Below are 20630 nucleotides of genomic sequence, written 5' to 3'. Positions count from 1 at the left end.
CGAGCATCTGTGGAATGTGCTGGATGCAACCTCACAACCCAGCTTAATGGGTCTGCTGCTGGTGGTGCAAATACTACAACACACCTTCATAGGTCGATTTGAGTCCATGCCTCGATGGGTCAGGCGTCAAAAAAGGGACCTACGTAATATTAGGTAGGTGGTCGTAATGTTATGGCCGATCGGTGTATGAAAGTCTGCTGAAAACAGTCAAAGTGGAGTTGGTGACACTGCAGTCTCCTGTCTCTCACTTCCCTCCTCTCTGTGGCACTGTGCGCTCCGCATACAGCAGTAATCTCCCCTCACATACACTCACCCTTATAGTCTACGTCGCACAGCATCATCACAGCAGCAGATAAGTAGATTGAGAACACACACACACAGACACACACACACACACACACAGTGAAGACGTCATGCACTGGTGTGCATAGTTTATCACTTTCTCCTCCAGAGTCCCTCCTCTCCAGGATTTTTTCAATAAGACTCATCCATGTGCTTTCGTGTCTCTGATCCACAGCAGAAAACACTTTCCTCTCCTTCATTTTTCTTGCTGACTGATTTAGGCTTAATTCAAAGGTGAGAATAATGTGTTCCTTAAAATATCTTTGCTGTGTTGTGCTTTTGTTTCTGCAGTTACAATGCCTTCAGTGTTTTTTATTAAAGGTAATGTGATTTCACAGAGAGTGGTCCTGCAGTAGGCGACTATGATGAATGAATGATCTGCTCTTTAACTCACCAATGTAGAGCACCGACGTTTTATTCCAGTAACTGAGACATTAAAGCTGCACTGAACATGGGAATAAACATCGACTCTGAGGGGGGGGCTGCCTTTTTTGATCTTACCACAAGGGGGCACCAACATCACAAATTGTAGCCTGTTACAAAACAAATGTTGATTGGTTTAAAATGGCAAAACAGTGAGCTAAATAATGATATTATATATATCAAAGGTCCAGTGTGTAAGATTTAGGGGCTTTACTTATGGCACAAATGGAATGTAATATGCATAACGTAGTGTATAATCGCCTGAAAACAAGAGTTGTTATGCTTTGTTATCTTAAAATGAACATTTAATATCCACAAATGCCGTGGGTCTTACACAGAGTCCACCATGTTTCTACAGTAGCCTAGAACAGACAAACAATAGGGCCCTTCACGTTTGGCGCACATCATCATCAGTTTGTTTGTTACACTTGGAAAATGAAGGAAGCAGCAAGGGGTATTCAGTTGGCTGCAATCTGCGCTTCTCCCTGCTAGATGTCACTAAATCCTATATACAGGACCTCTAAGTGTTGCGATATTTACAAACTGAATTTAGAGTTAGTAAATCAAAATTTAGACATTGCATGTTTGAATTATGAAATAGTTGTTGAGTTGAGTTAAAACGTTTGAGCTACTAAGTCAAAATGAAATTTAAAATTTTGAGCTTCACAAGTCAGAGTTTATCAAAAATAATGATAGTAGGTTAAGTTTCTGACTTAGTCTTTAAATTACAATATTTTATTCATGTTGTAAATGTGCTTCCATACCTCTGTGTGTTTTCTACTAAAATTATGTGGGAGTACTTCACCTCTCTCCCAGTCATTTAAATATATATTTTTTAATGTGTGTATCATTTTTATTGATGTAACATCTTGACAAACATCCTCTCTAATGCAGGTTTGACAAAAACATTTACCACTATAAGCCGTATAATCTAAAAGGAATTAGATTCAAGTTCTCACCATGTTGTTGTGTTAATCGTTGATGAAAATAATTGGGAGTGGATATGTCAGGATTTCTTCATGCATTTTATTACACAATATTCATTCCATCTACCAACCAAGGAAAGTAAAGTAAGTAAAGTAAAAAGTGTTCATTCATAAATGCTTTTCATCAACTTGAAAAATAGCTCATCACATTCTTGTATCCTGTGAAACTGTTATCTTGTATATAAATGGCTGTAACATCAGTAGTTTTTAAAATTTTCATTTGATGCCAGAAGCATTGAAGTAACTAGTTTTTATCTCAAATGATACGAGCTGCACTTGGGAATTAAACCTTAATGTCTCAATGTGGAGACAATAAAATAAATATGTAAAAGACAGCATGAGGCTTATCTTCCTCCATTTCAAAGCTTTAAATGGAGGACACACTCTTTGGGGTAAAGGCACTTCATAAAAGTGGTTTTATTAATAATCTGACACGATATTCTGTAATATAAATATTCATATAATAAACGGAAGAGTGTCAGATTAGTAAAATAATTTTACCAAAAAGGAAAATGAGCCTTGGTTCTCTTGTTCTTTTTTGTTACGTGATGGCTTTTGTACAAGATCAAAGCTTGCCACTCTTTAGCCAGTCTGTCATTGTAGCAGCCTTATAGTAACATCATTTTTAGAGGGCTATTTCTTAAGTGACCTCTCATTGAGTTTGCTAAAGTGCTTGACAGCACCCCAAAATCCCCAAATATCCTCCCAGCTTGCTGTCGATGTTTTGAAACTCAAACACAGTTCACAGCCGAGTTTCAAAAAATCAGCATCCGCCAGGAGGTGTAGCTCGAAGCTAAAGCCTCATTCACAAAATATACAGTGGTGTCTGGCAGTGTACAGTAAAAACATGAATATAAAATAGATTAGCAGCAGGGTGGCCTAAATGTTTGAGAGCAACCTGTAAGCAGAAGGTCACAGGTTTGATCCCCACAGCAGAAAAATAGCCCAGAGTGTCCTGCTTACTCACTGTGACTATCTCTGGGTAACAGCACCAGCTAAATACTCAAAATATAAAACTATGGCAGAAAATGTGAAAAGCCTATAACCTCAAAAAGCTCACACTTTTCTTTCAAGACAAACAAAATCAGGTTATCAGGTCAAAAAATATATAATTTCTACTCCTGACTCTGGTGAATATGAAAATAATTACATTTCGTATTTAAGGGATACTGCTTCAAAAAAGCAATTATATAGTTGTATTTACATAAATATTACTCTGGCCTGTACTGGTAGTGGTTCAAAATGAGTTATTTTGAACTCAGCTTACAATCATGGTCAAATCCATGATACCGATGTGAGTAAATTTTTCATTCCAGCCCGTCTTGAACACACAAACAACAATAAATAATTAAGCAATCCGACATGTTTACATTCAGAGTGAAAGCTTTAAAACCAAACAAAATATGATAAATAAGTAGGACTAAACTAACAAAAAAACTCAAAAATAACAAACAATAGTCACATTTAAAATGAAAAAAAAAGAAGCATATATTACTCTGTTTGCTGTAATAATGACGATAATGCTGATTGATCACATTCATACCTCACCTATTAAAATATAAAATAAAGACTTAATCGAGGTTTGCCACGTTGCAGGCATCGTTTACAAGAACACTGCAACCTCACCAAAGAAAAACAAGAAAAGTAAAAGACATTTAAGATATCATTACAGCATCCTCAGAAGTCCGTCACCTGGCGGGTTGTCGTCGACGTGGTGGACGAAGATTCACCTGTTCGCGTTTCAGTGGTAACCATTTGCCGGGTGATTCTGGTGGTCTTGGTCACCATGGTGACAGAGGCCTCCTCAGTGGAGGAGACTTGGTGCTCTTCTGACATTTCCTGGGTGCTGAAGTCGAGCCCTGAGGTGGTGAGGCAGAAAGACCCAGAGACATCGACCTCACCGCCCAGCTCCCCCCTCCGCTGGGCCTGAGGAGAGCCCTCTGGGGTTATCTGGAGGAAGCCTGGGGGAGGAGGAGGAGGAGGAGGAGGAGGAGGAGGAAAAAGAAGACGAAGCAAGAGGAGGTAGGAGAGAAGAGGAGGATAAGTGAAGAAAATAAGATGGAAACTTAGTCTTGTGTAGCAGAGACAAACAGGAGATAACATGTTAATAATTTATGGATAAATATAAACAAAACAACAGCGAGGATAAATTATGTATAATATAATGCATAATGTAAAAATTCATTGGCAGTATAGTGAAATATGTTAATTATCGAATGCAGGTATACAGTGTATAACACATACAAAGCTTACTATGAATAATGTTGATTTTTACTATTACTGTCTCTTTCAAAGTAGTATTGCAGTGATTTAATATCATACTTCTATAAAATTCAGGAAACAACATCAATCAAACTTTCTGGTATAGTGCTCTGTTAAAAATCAGTGTTCTCTGAGAATAAGCAGAGATAACCTGGTTATTCATGTTTTTTGGGGGGGACTTGGGAAATCTCCACCAGAGCCACAGAAGACATAACACAAGCTATGTAGTACCAGGACAAGTATATTTTTACGATTGTAAAATCCCCTTTAAATAAAAAGTTAATGAATCATAGAGAAAGGATAGCTTCTACTATATGACTTTGATACTATCTGCCTTTTATAAGAATCAATGCCTAATATTTCAAATATCTTAGTCTGAAGTTTTCCTTTATCCTTACCTGTGGAGTGTGGCTTCAGGCTGAACTTCGGGACCTTGAACCAGGATGAAGACTCTCTTTCTTCAGACTCTGTACTTTGGCTCTCAACACTCCAAGACTGGACCTTTGTTGAGCTGTACCCCATGCTAAAACCAGCAGGGGACTCTGAGCTGTCCCTGTCCAGCATATCTGTTCTGGCATGAGATGACACCACATCATGCACAGATTCCTCACTAAAACCTGCAAATGCCATCTTGCCAGGTTTTATTTTAAGCGCCTTTGTGTCTCCCCCTACATCTCCTGGTGAGGAATCCTCCTCCTCTGCTGCCATTTTGCCATATGGAGAGGTAAACTCCAACTTTGGAAGTTTGATTTTACCACTGAATGTCCCTTTATCATCCTTGGAGCCCTTGTGAGGACTTGCATCTTGTTCATCATTGAGACTTGAACTTGAACCTTTGACATCTAACGACCCTGATTTGCCAGAAGAGAATGACACTTGGGGCATTTTCATCTCCAGTCCCTTTGACTTGTCTTCTCCAGCAGCTGATTTATCTTTGGACTTCCCAAAGCTTGGCTTCATCTTGATTTTGGGCATTTTCACTTTAACGTCCTCTGTTTCAGGCTCACATGTCATCTCTTCTTCCAGGAGGCCTGTGCGTGCAATGGGCTCATCTGAATCTACCAGTACAAAAACAGCTTTCTTTACTTTGGGCATTTTAGGACCCTCATACCGAATTTCTGGCCCATAGATATTCATTCTTCCTTCGGGAGAGGAGATGGAGGGTAATGGGACACCAAACTTCGGAATTTTGATTTTCTTGCCTTTTTCTGTTTTGCCATCATCCTCTTCATGTGATGTACCAATATCAAACTCTATGTCTGGAATCCTGGGGACTCTGACTGCACCTTCTCCCCCTGTTTCTACATTGGCTGAGCCTTGTACACTTGGTAATGTAACCTTTGGTACTGTAATGTTACTAGGACCTTTGTCCCCTTTATGTCCATTGTGGGTTTCAACTTCAACTTCATACTCTAATCTTTCTTTAGCCTTGCACTTGTGTTTGACTTGTCCATTTAACTTCTCATTGCCACAGTCTTTGCATATTTTTACTTCCACTGTTTCATTTTTGCCAGTTTTCTTTTTTGGCATTCCAATCTTGAATTTTGTTCCTTTGACTTTAGGCCCCTTTACTTTGCTGCTGGCTCCCGCTGCGTTAAGATCCAAGTCAGGTAGTTCAACTTTTTTCCTGTCCTTCTTGCCCTCTCCTCTTTGGAGTCCTATATCAAGCTCCAGGTCTCCTTTTGGACCTTTGATATCTATTGTTGGCATCTTGAGTTTCATACCTTTGTTCTCCCCCTCAACATGAGCATCTGTGTCTTGTTTAGGCTTACTATGTGTTACACTGATGTCCAGATCTGGTGATGTGACTTGTGGCCCTTTAATTTTTCCTCCTGCCTCCTTTGGAAGTTTAACATCTGGACCTTTGATCTTTCCACCTGTGACTTCCAGCTCTATAGCAGGTGCTTCAATGTCTTTATTTTTACCTTTAGGAAGTGAAATATCAACTTTTGGCATCTTGATATGTGGGAGCTTGATGGCCCCTCCCTCTGCCTCCACTTTCATCTCTGGTGTTTCAATATTTGTTTTTCCTTTAGGGATAGATAGGTCTACATTAGGCATCTTGAACTGTCCCCCATCTCCCTTAATCTCCATCTCTGGACATTCGATTGAAGGTTTTCCTTTAGGAAGAGATATGTCAACTTTTGGCATCTTAAACTTTCCTACCTCACCTATAATTTCAGATTTTGGACCTTCAGTCTTCCCCTTTGGCAGTGAAATGTCTACTGAAGGCATTGTCATCTCTGGAATTTTAGATTTGCCTCCCTCCCCTTGAATCTCCAGCTCTAGTCCTTCAATTTTTCCATATTTTGCTTTGGGCAGAGAGATGTCAACATTGGGCATTTTCATATGAGGCATTTTGAATTTTCCTTCCCCATCCCCTTTTATTTCCACATCTGGAACTTTCCAATAAGGCATTTTGACCTTTCCTCCTGAACCTCCCTCTATTTCAACATCTGGACCTTCAACCTTTCCTTTTGGAAGTGAAATATCAACAGATGGCATGCTGAGATGTGGCATCTTGAATCTTCCACCTTCCCCTTTGATATCCATTTCTGGGCCTTCAATTTTTCCTTTGGGCAGAGAGATGTCAACATCTGGACCTTCAACCTTTCCTTTTGGCAGAGAGATGTCAACATTTGGCATTTTCATGTGAGGCATTTTGAACTTTCCTCCTGAACCTCCCTCTATTTCAACATCTGGGCCTTCAACCTTTCCTTTTGGAAGTGAAATGTCAACAGAGGGCATGCTGAGATGTGGCATCTTGAATCTTCCACCTTCCCCTTTGATATCCATTTCTGGGCCTTCAATCTTTCCTTTAGGTAGAGAGATGTCAACATCTGGACCTTGAACCTTTCCTTTGGGCAGAGAGATGTCAAAATCTGGCATTTTCACGTGAGGCATTTTGAACTTTCCTCCTGAACCTCCCTCTATTTCAACATCTGGACCTTGAACCTTTCCTTTGGGCAGAGAGATGTCAACATTTGGCATTTTAATGTCAGGCATTTTGAACTTTCCTCCTGAACCTCCCTCTATTTCAACATCTGGACCTTCAACTTTTCGTTTTGGAAGTGAAATATCAACAGAGGGCATACTGAGATGTGGCATCTTGAATCTTCCACCTTCCCCTTTAATATCCATTTCTGGACCTTCAATTTTTCCTTTGGGTAGAGAGATGTCAACATCTGGACCTTCAATCTTTCCTTTGGGTAGGGAGATATCAACATCTGGACCTTCAATCTTCCCTTTCGGCAGAGAGATGTCAAGATCTGGCATTTTCATGTGAGGCATTTTCATGTGTGGCATTTTGAACTTTCCTCCTGAACCTCCCTCTAGTTCAACATCTGGACCTTCAACTTTTCCTTTTGGAAGTGAAATATCCACGTTAGGCATACTGATGTGAGGTATTTTGAATTTCCCTCCCTCTGCATCGACTTCAACATCTGCACCATGCTTTACTTTTGGCAGGGACACATCCAGATCTACTTTAGGGATAGAAATGTCAATCGTTGGCATTTTTGGAAGTTTGAGGTTTCCCTCATAACCTTTGATATCAGTGTCTGAGACCTCAATCTCTGCTTTGGGGAGAAGAACCTCAGTCTCTGATGTTTTAGCTGCTGGTAGTGACAGTTCAACAGAGGGCATCTTTACCTTAGCCTTACCTTCATAATCTTTTTCTTTGGGGCTAAATCCTGGCATGGAGAACTTTGGCAGTTTGAGAGTGACGTCAGGTGCATGAAAGCCACCTTTCCCTTCCACATCTGCATCTAGTTTAGCATCAACCTCTCCCTCTGGAAGTTGACCTTTTGGTGATGACAATTTAAACTTGGGGAATTTCACTTTATATTTTGTTTTGTTGTCTGGGCTCTCGACGTTGATTTCCGGATTAGGAATTTCAATTTTTCCCTTTTTCACTTTAGCATTCACATCAGGACAAGACACCGTATTCTTTTTGGATATTCCAAATGAAGGCATTTTGATTTTTGGCTTTTTCACCTTGACCTTTCCATCCCCATCAAACTCTACTGATGGTGCCCTAACCTCTCCTTCCACTTGTTGTGGGCTGAGGGAAATGTCTCCTTTGGGACCTTTTCCTGATATCTGCAAATCACCACTCTTGGACTTTCCACCAAACCTGGGAAGTGAAAAACTGGGAACTTTGAGGGAGACATCAGGTAGATCAAAGCTGCCCCCTGATGAAGGCCTGCCTCCCTCTGCTTTTAGAAGCTCCACTTCCACATCATCACCTTTAGGTTTAGTGAGGCCAAAGTCTAGATCCACTTTTGGAGCTGAGATGTCAACTGTCGGTAGTTTGACAGTAGGAAGTTTGAGGGATGCACCTGGACCTTCTACATTACCCGTCTCAATGTCTGGACCCCTAACTTTCAACTTGGCTGGATTAATATCGCCTTTTAGCCCAGACATCTCCAAATCTCCGGATACATCAGGACCACTGGTGTTCACTTTGAGGCTTTTGTCTTTCACACCAGAGGGGAGGCTGAGATCAAGATCAAATTTGGGGAGATTTATGTCAAGAGTTGGCATGTGGAACCCACCGCGTTTTTTACCAGACATTTCAACATCTGGCACTTCAAACTTTCCTTTTCCAGATGGTCCTTCAATATTGATATTTCCTTCCACTTTTCCTTCTGGAACTGAAATGTCAACAGCTGGCATTGGTACCTTTCCTCCTTTTATCTCTGGTCCTTCCACTCTGACATTGCCTTCTGGCAGGTTGATCTTTGGAAGTGAAACGTCAAATGTAGGCATTTTGAATTTGCCTCCTTTTATCTCAGGACCTTCAATATTGAAATCGCCTTCAGCCTTTCCTTCAGGTAGTGTAATATCAACACTTGGCATGTCGATTTTTCCACCTTTAAGTTCAGGACCTTCTATGTTTACCTGTGGTCCCTTTGTTTTCATTTTAGGAAGAGAGATGTCAAGTGAGGGCATATGAAACTTCCCTCCTTTGCCAGCATGTCCATCAATTTCTCCTCCTGCTTTTCCTTTAGGGAGTGAAATATCGATGTCTGGCAATTCAATCTTCCCTCCTTTGATGTCTGGGCCTTTTATTTTGACATCACTCTCTGGCAGACTCACTTTTGGTAAAGAAACATCAAATCTTGGCATTTTAAATTTACCCCCCTTCAACTCAGGACCTGCAATATCAAGGTCACCCTCAACTTTTCCTTTAGGTAGTGAAATGTCAACAGTTGGCAACTTTCCTCCTTGAATATCAGGACCCGCAAGACTGATATCTACCTCTGGAGACTTAATTTCCGGAAGTGATACGCCACCTTTTACTTCAGGTCCTTGAATATCAATTCCCTTTGCCTTCATTGTAGGAAGAGAGATGTCAATTGAGGGCATGTGGAACTTGCCACCTTTACCAGTGTGCCCATCAATGTCAATATCCACATCTGCCTTTCCTTTTGGAAGTGAAATATCAACAGTTGGCATTTCAAGTTTTCCTTTAATATCTGGTCCTTCCACATTGGCATCAATCTTTGGGAGACTCACTTTTGGCAAAGAAACATCAAATTTTGGCATTTTGAATTTCCCTCCTTTAACCTCAGGGCCTTCGACATTTAGGTCACCCTCAACTTTTCCTTTGGGAAGTGAAATGTCAACAGTTGGGATGTTGATCTTCCCTCCTTTAACATCAGGACCTTCGAGGTTGATATCTACATCAGGAGATTTTAATTTGGGCAGAGAAACATCAAGTGATGGCATGTTCAGCTTTCCACCTTTAACTTCAGGACCTTCAATATTCATCTCTGGTCCCTTAGCTTTCATTTTAGGAAGAGAGATGTCGAGTGAGGGCATATGGAACTTGCCTCCTTTGCCAGCATGTCCTTCAAGTTCAATTTCTCCTTCTGCTTTTCCTCTGGGAAGTGAAATATCGATGTCTGGCATTTCAATCTTCCTTCCCTTGATGTCTGGACCTTCTATTTTGACATCCCCCTCTGGGATACTCACTTTTGGCAATGAGACATCAAATTTTGGCATTTTAAATTTGCCTCCTTTTACCTCAGGACCCTCAATACTGAGGTCAGCATCAACCTTTCCTTTTGGGAGTGAAATGTCACCTTTAACATCAGGTCCTTCAATATCAACATCAGTTCCCTTTGCTTTGACTTTCGGAAGAGAGATGTCAAGTGAGGGCATGTGGAACTTGCCACCTTTACCAGTGTGCCCATGAATGTCAATATCAACATCCGCCTTTCCTTTAGGTAGTGAAATGTCAACAGTTGGCATTTCAAGTTTTCCTTTCATATCTGGTCCTTCCACATTGGCATCAATCTTTGGGAGACTCACTTTTGGTAAAGAAACATCAAATTTTGGCATTTTGAATTTTCCTCCTTTTACGTCAGGGCCTTCAACATTTATGTCACCCTCAACTTTTCCTTTAGGTAGTGAAATGTCAACAGTTGGCATTTCAAGTTTTCCTTTCATATCTGGTCCTTCCACATTAACATCAATCTTTGGAAGACTCACTTTTGGCAAAGAAACATCAAATTTGGGCATTTTGAATTTCCCTCCTTTAACCTCAGGGCCTTCAATATTTAGGTCACCCTCAACTTTTCCTTTGGGAAGTGAAATGTCAACAGTTGGGATGTTGACCCTCCCTCCTTTAACATCAGGACCTTCAAGGTTGATATCTACATCAGTAGATTTTACTTTGGGTAGAGAAATATCAAGTGATGGCATGTTTAGTGTTCCACCTTTAACTTCAGGACCTTCAATATTCATCTCTGGTCCCTTTGTTTTCATTTTAGGAAGAGAGATATCAAGCGAGGGCATATGGAACTTGCCTCCTTTGCCAGCATGTCCTTCAAGTTCAATTTCTCCTCCTGCTTTTCCTTTGGGGAGTGAGATATCAATGTCTGGCATTTCAATTTTCCCTGTCTTGATGTCTGGGCCTTTTATTTTGACATCACCCTCTGGGATACTCACTTTTGGTAATGAGACATCAAATTTTGGCATTTTAAATTTGCCTCCCTTTATGTCAGGACCTTCAACATTTAAGTCACCCTCAACTTTTCCTTTAGGGAGTGAAATGTCACCTTTAAGTTCAGGTCCTTCAATATCAACATCAATTCCCTTTGTTTTAATTTTAGGAAGAGAGAAATCCACAGAGGGCATGTGAAACTTCCCACATTTTCCTACATGTCCCTCAATGTCAACATCTCCCTTGACCTTCCCTTTTGGGAGTGAAATATCAACTGTTGGCATGTCCACATTGCCCTCAGGCAGGTTCATCTTTGGAAGTGAAACGTCAAATTTGGGCATTTTGAATTTGCCTCCTTTTACCTCAGGACCCTCAATACTGAGGTCAGCATCAACCTTTCCTTTTGGGAGTGAAATGTCACCTTTAACATCAGGTCCTTCAATATCAACATCAATTCCCTTTGCTTTGACTTTAGGAAGAGAGATGTCAAGTGAGGGCATGTGGAACTTGCCACCTTTACCAGTGTGCCCATCAATGTCAATATCCACATCTGCCTTTCCTTTAGGTAGTGAAATATCAACAGTTGGCAGTTCAAGTTTTCCTTTCATATCTGGTCCTTCCACATTGGCGTCAATCTTTGGGAGACTCACTTTTGGCAAAGAAACATCAAATTTTGGCATTTTGAATTTCCCTCCTTTAACCTCAGGGCCTTCGACATTTAGGTCACCCTCAACTTTTCCTTTGGGAAGTGAAATGTCAACAGTTGGGATGTTGATCTTCCCTCCTTTAACATCAGGACCTTCGAGGTTGATATCTACATCAGGAGATTTTAATTTGGGCAGAGAAACATCAAGTGATGGCATGTTCAGCTTTCCACCTTTAACTTCAGGACCTTCAATATTCATCTCTGGTCCCTTAGCTTTCATTTTAGGAAGAGAGATGTCGAGTGAGGGCATATGGAACTTGCCTCCTTTGCCAGCATGTCCTTCAAGTTCAATTTCTCCTTCTGCTTTTCCTCTGGGAAGTGAAATATCGATGTCTGGCATTTCAATCTTCCTTCCCTTGATGTCTGGACCTTCTATTTTGACATCCCCCTCTGGGATACTCACTTTTGGCAATGAGACATCAAATTTTGGCATTTTAAATTTGCCTCCTTTTACCTCAGGACCCTCAATACTGAGGTCAGCATCAACCTTTCCTTTTGGGAGTGAAATGTCACCTTTAACATCAGGTCCTTCAATATCAACATCAGTTCCCTTTGCTTTGACTTTCGGAAGAGAGATGTCAAGTGAGGGCATGTGGAACTTGCCACCTTTACCAGTGTGCCCATGAATGTCAATATCAACATCCGCCTTTCCTTTAGGTAGTGAAATATCAACAGTTGGCATTTCAAGTTTTCCTGTCATATCTGGTCCTTCCACATTGGCATCAATCTTTGGGAGACTCACTTTTGGTAAAGAAACATCAAATTTTGGCATTTTGAATTTTCCTCCTTTTACGTCAGGGCCTTCAACATTTATGTCACCCTCAACCTTTCCTTTAGGTAGTGAAATGTCAACAGTTGGGATGTTGACCTTCCCTCCTTTAACATCAGGAACGTTAAGGTCGATATCTACATCAGGAGATTTTAGTTTGGGTAGAGAAACATCAAGTGATGGCATGTTTAGTGTTCCACCTTTAGCTTCAGGACCTTCAATATTCATCTCTGGTCCCTTAGTTTTCATTTTAGGAAGAGAGATATCAAGTGAGGGCATATGGAACTTGCCTCCTTTACCTCCATACCCTTCAAATTCAATTTCTCCCCCTGCTTTTCCTTTTGGGAGTGAGATATCAATGTCTGGCATTTCAATCTTCCTGCCCTTGATCTCAGGCCCTTTTAATTTTACATCACCCTCTGGAAAATTTACTTTTGGAAGTGAAATGTCAACAACTGGCATGTTGAAATGTCCTCCTTTAACATCTGGACCCTCAAGACTGATATCTACCTCAGGAGACTTTATTTTAGGGGGTGAAACATCAAGTGATGGCATCTGAAAATTGCCTCCTTTGGCTCCATGTCCTTCAATTTTAACACCTCCCTCTATTTTTCCTTTTGGAAGTGAAATATCAGCAGTTGGCATTTCCATTTTTCCTTTAATCTCTGGTCCTTCTACTTTGACCTCGCCCTCTGGAAGGTTCACCTTTGGATGTGAAATGTCAAATTTTGGCATTTTAAATTTACCTGTCCCCCCTGCAGGACCTTTAACATTAATATCACCTTTGATTTTTCCTTTAGGAAGTCCAGTATCAAATGATGGTATTTCAATATTTCCATCTTTTCCAGAGTGAATATCAATATCAATGTCTCCCTGTATCCCTTTTCCTTTAGGAAGCGAGAAGTCAATTTTTGGCATTTCAAACTTCCCACTTTTAACTTTCGGACCTTGAAAATTCACATCTCCTTCAGGGAATTTTACTGCAGGGAGGGCAATGTCTACAGATGGCAGATTGAATTTACCTCCCCGTCCTTCACCTTCAACAGTAATATCACCTTCAAATTTTCCTTGGGGGATTGAGATGTCAATAGTTGGCGTTTTGATTTCCCCACCTTTGATATCTGGCCCCTCTATGCTGATGTCACCTTGCTTCGTCTTCATCTTTGGTAGCGACATATCAAATGTAGGCATTTTAAACTTGGTTCCTTTCACGGTAGGTCCTTCAATATCTAGCTTACCCTCTGCTTTTCCTTTTGGAAGAGAGATATCAACTGTAGGCATGTTTATTTTCCCTCCTTTAATCTTGCTTCCCTTCAGGTCTAAATCTGCCTCTGGTGTATTGACCTTAAACTCAGGACTTCCAATGTTGATGTCACCGCCCTGTAATTTCATCTTTGGTAGTGACACATCCAATGAAGGCGTCTGAAGCTTTCCTCCTTTGGCTTCAGGACCTTCAATCTTCACCTTCCCCTCTGGTAATTTCACAGCAGGAAGAGAGAACTTTGCTCCTCCTGGAAAATCAGGGCCTTCTAGCTTAACATCTCCCTCAGGTATCTTCATTTTTGGTAGAGAAACATCTACAGATGGCACCTCAATTTTCCCTCCTTTAATCTCAGGTCCTTGTAAGTCAACCTCTGCCCCAGATGTTCCCATCTTGGGCAGTCTGTCATCAAGTGACGGCATTTTGAACTTCCCTCCTTGTGTAGATGGACTGTCTATTTCTATGCCAGCTTCCATCTTACCCTTTGGCAGTGATATATCAATAGAGGGCATCTGGATTTTAGCTTCACCATGACCCTCTGGTTGTTTTAGCTTAGGTAGAGAAACATCAAAGGTGGGCATTTTGAATTTTCCTCCCTTTCCAGCATGCCCTTCTACGTCAATGTCCCCTTCTATTTTGCCTTTAGGCAGAGAAATGTCAAGTGTGGGTGTTTCAAATTGACCACCTTTCACCTCAGGGCCGTCAAAGCCGACTTCCATCTCACCTGTCTTCATTTTAGGGAGGGAAATGTCAAAAGATGGTAATTTAAATTTTCCTTCTCCTTCAATGCCGGTTCCTGCTTTGCCTTTGGGAAGGATCAAGTCTACATTAGGTAACTTAAAGCCCCCTTCCACCTCTTGTCCTTTTATATTTACGTCACCTTTTGGTGACTTAACTTTTGGGAAAGATATGTCAAAATCAGGCATTTTGAACTTCCCATCTCCACCAACATAATAGTCCATAGCCACATCTTCTACCTCTGGTTTCACTTTTGGGAGAGAGATGTCAACAGTGGGTAGGCTGAATTTCCCTTCACCCTCTGGACCTTTAATATCCACATTGGATGATTCCATCTTTGGTAATGAGATATCAACCTTTGGCATAGAGATTTTAGGCCCTTTAAAAGAGCCCTCCACCTCATCAGGAATTCTGTGTCCGGTGTCCAATTCCAAATCAACATCAGGCACAGAGATGTCAATTGCAGGCATTTTTATTGCCATCTTCCCAGCTTCTTTGTACTCTGGGAGTGAGATGTCGACGTCCTTTCCCTTCACCTTTGGCAATGAAATATCAACAGAAGGCATTTGAATAGATGGAGCTTTTACAGAGACATCTCCTTCAATCTTTGGTTTGGTAATATTTGTTTCGGGGAGTGCAATCTCGCAACCTCCTTCGATTCCTACTTTTGGAGATGTTATGTCAGTGTGAGGCACTTTCATCCCTTTGGTCTTTACTTTGATCTCACCATCTATCTCATCTGAATGACGTGAAAGTCTAACTTTGGGTAGTTTCAACTTTGGCATTCTTAGCTTTGCATCTCCTTTGCCCACGTCTACATCAATTTTTCCCACAGTTGCCTCGGCATCAACTCCACCTTTGATGTCAATTTTAGGAGCTTTGATTTCTGCCTTTCCCTTCACTGCAGGCAAAGATGCTTCAGCTTTTCCTGAAGGAAGTGCAAACTCCACATCAGGAGTGTTAATCTTAACCCCACCCTTTTCCACATCCAAGTCTTTTTCGCCAGACAAACTGAACTCCACTGATGGCGGCTGGACGCTCACACCCGGCGGCTTCAGTTCCACAGATCTTGTTTCCAATGCTGCGCCTGACTTTGTATGTTTGCTCTTAGGAAAGCTGATTCCAAACTTGTGTCCTTTTACTTTGGTTTTGACTTTAGCTCCAGATATCTCAGCTGGAGAGATGTTCACCTGTCCCTCGAGTTGTTCTGTCTCCGCTTTGCCTCCTGTTTCTGCTCCAGCGTAAGTCTTTGTTTTCATGTGGGGAAACCTGGAAGAAGCAGGTAAAGAAAGGATGGAGACATGAAAAAGACAGATACAGCAAAATACTTTTCAGATAATCACTTAGTGTAATAGAGTTGGTTTATTTCTTAGAACTACCATCACAATGTTCCTCAGCAAATCTCTTCACATGCTGTCCAGTCAGTACAGCAGGTAATGATGACCATTTCAACATGAAAGACAAACTTAGAGAGAACACAATCAAAGCCAACCTGAGCCTCCTCTTTGCCTTTCCCACGGCTGTTGCTCCTCCTGCTTCAACCTTCACGCTCCTCCTTTGTTTGAATTTGGGGAGAGAAAACTCCACATCCACGTCACTCATCTCTAGCCTGGGTGGTGTCCCCTCTACAGCCAGCTCCTCTCTGCGCTTCTCTTTCAGCCTCTTCAGACCAAAACGACCACCTCTCTTCTTCTTGGTTTTGAATGGCTTGGTACCCTTCACACTCTGAAACACATACATGAATGACAAGTGGGTCAGTAAGTTGAATTATTTTCAATCTTAAATTTAAACATATAAAAGTCTGCTTTAATAAATACCTGTCTGTTTGTGACAATCCTGTATTGGTACTTTATTTAAACAAACACACTTTAGTTAGGAGACCACATTTAGATACAGCGTATAATTGATTACCATTTTGGCCATCTTGGCTTTGGGACCTTTGACCACCAAACTGGGAACCCGAGGCCGCACGCTGACCTCTGATCCAGGGATGGTCCTCTTCAGCAGGAAGCTGACCTTATATGGCTCCGCACACTGAAGGATCTTCAGAGCGTCTTCATACTTCACATTGTCGAAATAGACCTTGGCACTCAGCAGCTGGTCACCTTCACACAGGGAACACTATGTTAATACTTGACAAAGACATTCATGAATCTCCATCTTAATTTACACTTTTACTGAGTTCAGGTTCAGGAATTGAATTTATAAAATCAATCTGATGTATATTTGGGATACTCCCTTTCCTCGGGGATACCAAACATACATCATGGCAGTGCTGCAGTGTCTCCAGTGGTGGTCAGAGTAGCTGTGCTGAAGTCCAATCATTTATAATAACAAGTACCCAGAGAATCTTGTCTTTGCTGTGACCTCCAGTGGTTTAACTTCTCGCCTTGCTCCAGTGAAGTACAGGTGTACTCCAGGACCATTTGACATCACTGTTGGGTGTGTTTACAGGTGCACCGCTGGGTGTGGTCAGAGCTTAAGCAGGCTAACAAATCACTGTTTTCCAGCCAGGTGTTAGTCACTCTTTTTGCAGCGGTAACAAGTCTTTACTCCACTTCTTTCATGTTACATGGATGTGACTGACATTGACCACAGATAATCTTCCTCAGGTAAGGAAAGGAAGTGAACATACACCTGTATTCATAAGTGTGATGACAGATTTCCCATTTAAATATTACATCAATAGAAGTCAGTACATCAGTAATTAAACCATTTTTTAAAACCCTACGTTTTATTGTTGTATTGCATATCATTGATAAAACCAGCAAATTGAATATGCATGAACCATTTACTGCTGTGTGCAAAAGTGAATATTGTCGGTAAACCTGATGTTGTCGGTTATCTTAAATGGGAAACAAAGTTTTGGAGTGACTTGCTCAGTATGAGACTCAGCAATCAGCTATTTTTCTCAGCTCAGTTAGTTATGAATGGATCTAGTGTTGATTAGATACCAATAGTCAAAAATGAGAAAACAGCAGAATTAGAGGTTGTCTGATCTTTTATGTGATTACTGCAAATAATAACGGTTAAATCAGTAAAAAAAAATGAATTAAAGGTTGTTTAATGGCAGTTTTCACTCTTGAGATCATGTTAGCGGACCACACAGTCATGCCATGCACAATCATTAGCTTTTACTGACATAACATTTTCTGTCAGTACTTAAATAATCCAAACTAAAGCAATCTGAAACATGTTGAACAGATTTTTCCGTAGTTGTTACAAAATAAAAAACAAAATAAACTGGAGCGGTATCTGCTCATAAACGGCTCATAAACTTGAGTGTTTACTGCCGTCCAGTGTTCAAAGTGATGAACTGCATAGAATTCATCACACACTATTGACTCGTATAATCATTATCAACATGCATTGGTCATTAATCGTGCCATTATACAATTATTAGTAAAAACTGCAAGATTTGCTGTGATTACCCAACTCTGAGATATCTGAGATATTCAACAGTTTTGAGGTTGTAAAAACATTTTTGTCACCAATTTTTGTCTGGGGCATTCACACCCTTCATGAATACAATTTAATTCATTTCATTTTAAGGGTTGAAAATGGTACCGTGTAACCAACAATACCATACGATAACAAAGCATTAGTACTGGTTGACAAATCCAGGACACACTCACGATGGCTCAGAGTTTGCAGTGAACATATTTTTTTATTTATTTCTTGTTTGGATTGTGTTCATCTTAAAGCACTCAGTATGTTTGTCAAACATGCTCCCTAAATGAATCAGGTGTGACCGCAGGTACCTTCCTGTAGACTGAGATGTTTAGCGGCTGGTGAGTCTTTGAGGACGTCTTTAACAAAGATCCCTCGCTGTCCTCCACCGGTCACACTGTAGCCGCTGGCTCCAGCCTCCGCCTCCGTCTCCACCATGATTTCCACTGACTTAGGGGCTTCCTCCTCACTCTAATATAGATACACACAACTTTTAATATCTCCAAGAACACAATGTGGCTTAAGATAAACATTTTACAATGGTACACTATAGATTCATACGTGAAGATGAAACACAGGACCAAGGACTAGTGTGATGCAGAAATTGTTACCTATCAACATTATTTGGTGGTACAAAGAGTCATGCAGCTTTGAGGACATGCATCGCATAAAGAGCTGAATGTTCTTCTGTCTTGTATTTGACTTATTTCTTGCTGGACAGATGAAAAATTGGGCTTCAACACGTTCATAACTTGTTTCTCTTGCTTGAGTGAGTGCAAAATTTACTGTACAGTTATTTGTCACTTCACGCTTTACTTCTGAGTCCATTTTGCCCATTAAGCTGTCACAGAGGAAAGGTCACTCTATTCTTGGATAACATCCACTTTTCCAGTGACCGACTACAAGAAATAACTTGTAGACTACTCATAGAGGAAAAACTGAATCGTAAACTTCATCAACCACTGGAGTGACTTTGGGTGCACCGTCATCCATCTCCTTTGACATCAGTGATTTATGGCAGTAAGAACTCTCCAGTTTCTAAATATTTCAGCCTGAAAAGTCACATTTATTCCTGCTTACCATCTGTTTGTCTGTGGGCTCTGAGTCCATCTCTGGTTGGGCCAGTTGGCAGGTTGACTCTCTCAGGTGACTTCTTTTCTGACTCAACACCTGCTTCAACTCTGCATGGAGTTTCTCCTTCTGCACCTGCAGACAACAGAGGACGCAGGGTGAGATGACCTGTAATCAAGGTAGATGTCATGATGTGAAAGGGACAACACAAAGTCAACGAAACTCCAGTGATGTTTAAATGTTATGACCAATAATCATTTGGGTTTATTGCTTTTACCTAGAATCTGTAATTATTATTCCACTGAGGACAATTACAATTACAACCCCAAATGCAAAACATTGGGACGCTATCTAAAACATAAATTTAGCCTGAAGGACATGACCTTCATGATTTCCAAAAACAAAAACACGTTTCCATTTTCCGTCTCAGATGAGAATTCAGCCGTGCTTCTGGATCGTATCGATATCTGTCTTTCTCTTTGCATTGTAGAGTCTTAACTTGAATTTGAAGATGAAGGAACACACTGTATTGACCGTCAACAGTTTTCTAAAGTGTTCCTGAGCCCATGTAGTAATATCCGTTATAATCATGTTGGTTTTTAATGCAGCATAATGGTCACAGACTTTCAGTGTTAGTTTTGGACCTTGCCCCTTACGTGCAGAGATTTCTTTGGATTCTCTGGAGGTTTTAATCATGTTATGGATTGCTGGTGGTGAAATCCACGAATTTATTCAAACTGTTTGTTGAGGAACGTTTTTCTTAAACTGTTGGACTATTGGCAGTTTTTAACAAAGTGGGAAAACGTGCCACATCCTTGCTTGTGAGCGACTGAACCTTTCGAGGACACCCCTTTCATACTAAATAATGATACTATCACCTGTTACCAGTGAACCTGTTTACCTGTGGAAGGTTGCCAACAGGTGATTTTTGCTCTTGCCTGAACTTTATTGGGTTTGTGTTACATAAAGAGTGTATAATTACAAAAAAAACAATACATTTTTATCAGTTTGAACATTAAATATCATCTTTGTATGTCTTGTAATTAATCAAATATAGGTCAAAAAGGAACTGTGAGTCATTCCAAATTATTTAAGAAACAATGCTAAGATCTGATGGTCAAACGTACATTTTCAACGTGGTGCTATTTTTGAAGTGAAAAAAAATATCTCTGTAGAATTATTATTATTATTTTTAAATTAAATATATTTAAACAATTGAAAGATGGCTCTAACAGTAGGTGTCACTGTCTCACGACAAGCAGCAGCACCGCTTTGTTTCATAAAAGCAGTGCTAACGTTCTACATTTCAGTCCATGAAAGTGTTTACAGTCCTCCACACCTGCAGCTGGTGTCAGATCTGCCACATTCAGATGTATTTTGTTGTCGACTTTGCGTCCACGGCGTTATGGCGTGAAAAGGCCACGACTGGCATCTGTGCTGAGCTGGGAGAAATGAAAGGCTGTTTATGTGGCGGACAATGACCTCAGCAGATTGGGGACTGGACTATTGTGATCCAGTTTGTATGGGCCTGGTGGCTGCTGGGGTCACGAGGTCTGTCACAATGCTGCGTTCACCTTTCCAAATATATCGGGAGAACAATGTAGTTCATAAAAATTCCAACATTTTCTCTATGCGACTCTGAAGTTGATCACCTCGGTCCAAATAAAGTA

General features: G+C 40.8%; 1 protein-coding gene across 2 annotated transcripts in view; it reads right to left on the bottom strand.

Annotated features, from left to right (window-relative positions):
- Nucleotides 1-1777: 1777 nt before the first annotated feature.
- Nucleotides 1778-20630, bottom strand: part of prx (periaxin) — a 37270-nt gene continuing 18417 nt past the window's right edge. For both annotated transcript variants that reach the window (XM_027280179.1, XM_027280180.1), the window contains 6 exons: nt 18970-19095; nt 18201-18360; nt 16351-16544; nt 15932-16164; nt 4412-15708; nt 1778-3712 (listed from right to left, as the gene is read on the bottom strand). In XM_027280179.1, coding sequence (XP_027135980.1) covers nt 3429-3712; nt 4412-15708; nt 15932-16164; nt 16351-16544; nt 18201-18360; nt 18970-19095 — 12294 coding nt within the window. In that variant the 3' untranslated portion in view covers nt 1778-3428. The remainder of the gene's footprint in view (nt 3713-4411; nt 15709-15931; nt 16165-16350; nt 16545-18200; nt 18361-18969; nt 19096-20630) is intronic.

The sequence above is a fragment of the Larimichthys crocea genome, chromosome VII, assembly GCF_000972845.2.
Source record: "Larimichthys crocea isolate SSNF chromosome VII, L_crocea_2.0, whole genome shotgun sequence".
Taxonomy (NCBI): Eukaryota; Metazoa; Chordata; class Actinopteri; family Sciaenidae; genus Larimichthys; species Larimichthys crocea.
This window is presented reverse-complemented; position numbering and strand designations above follow the sequence as displayed.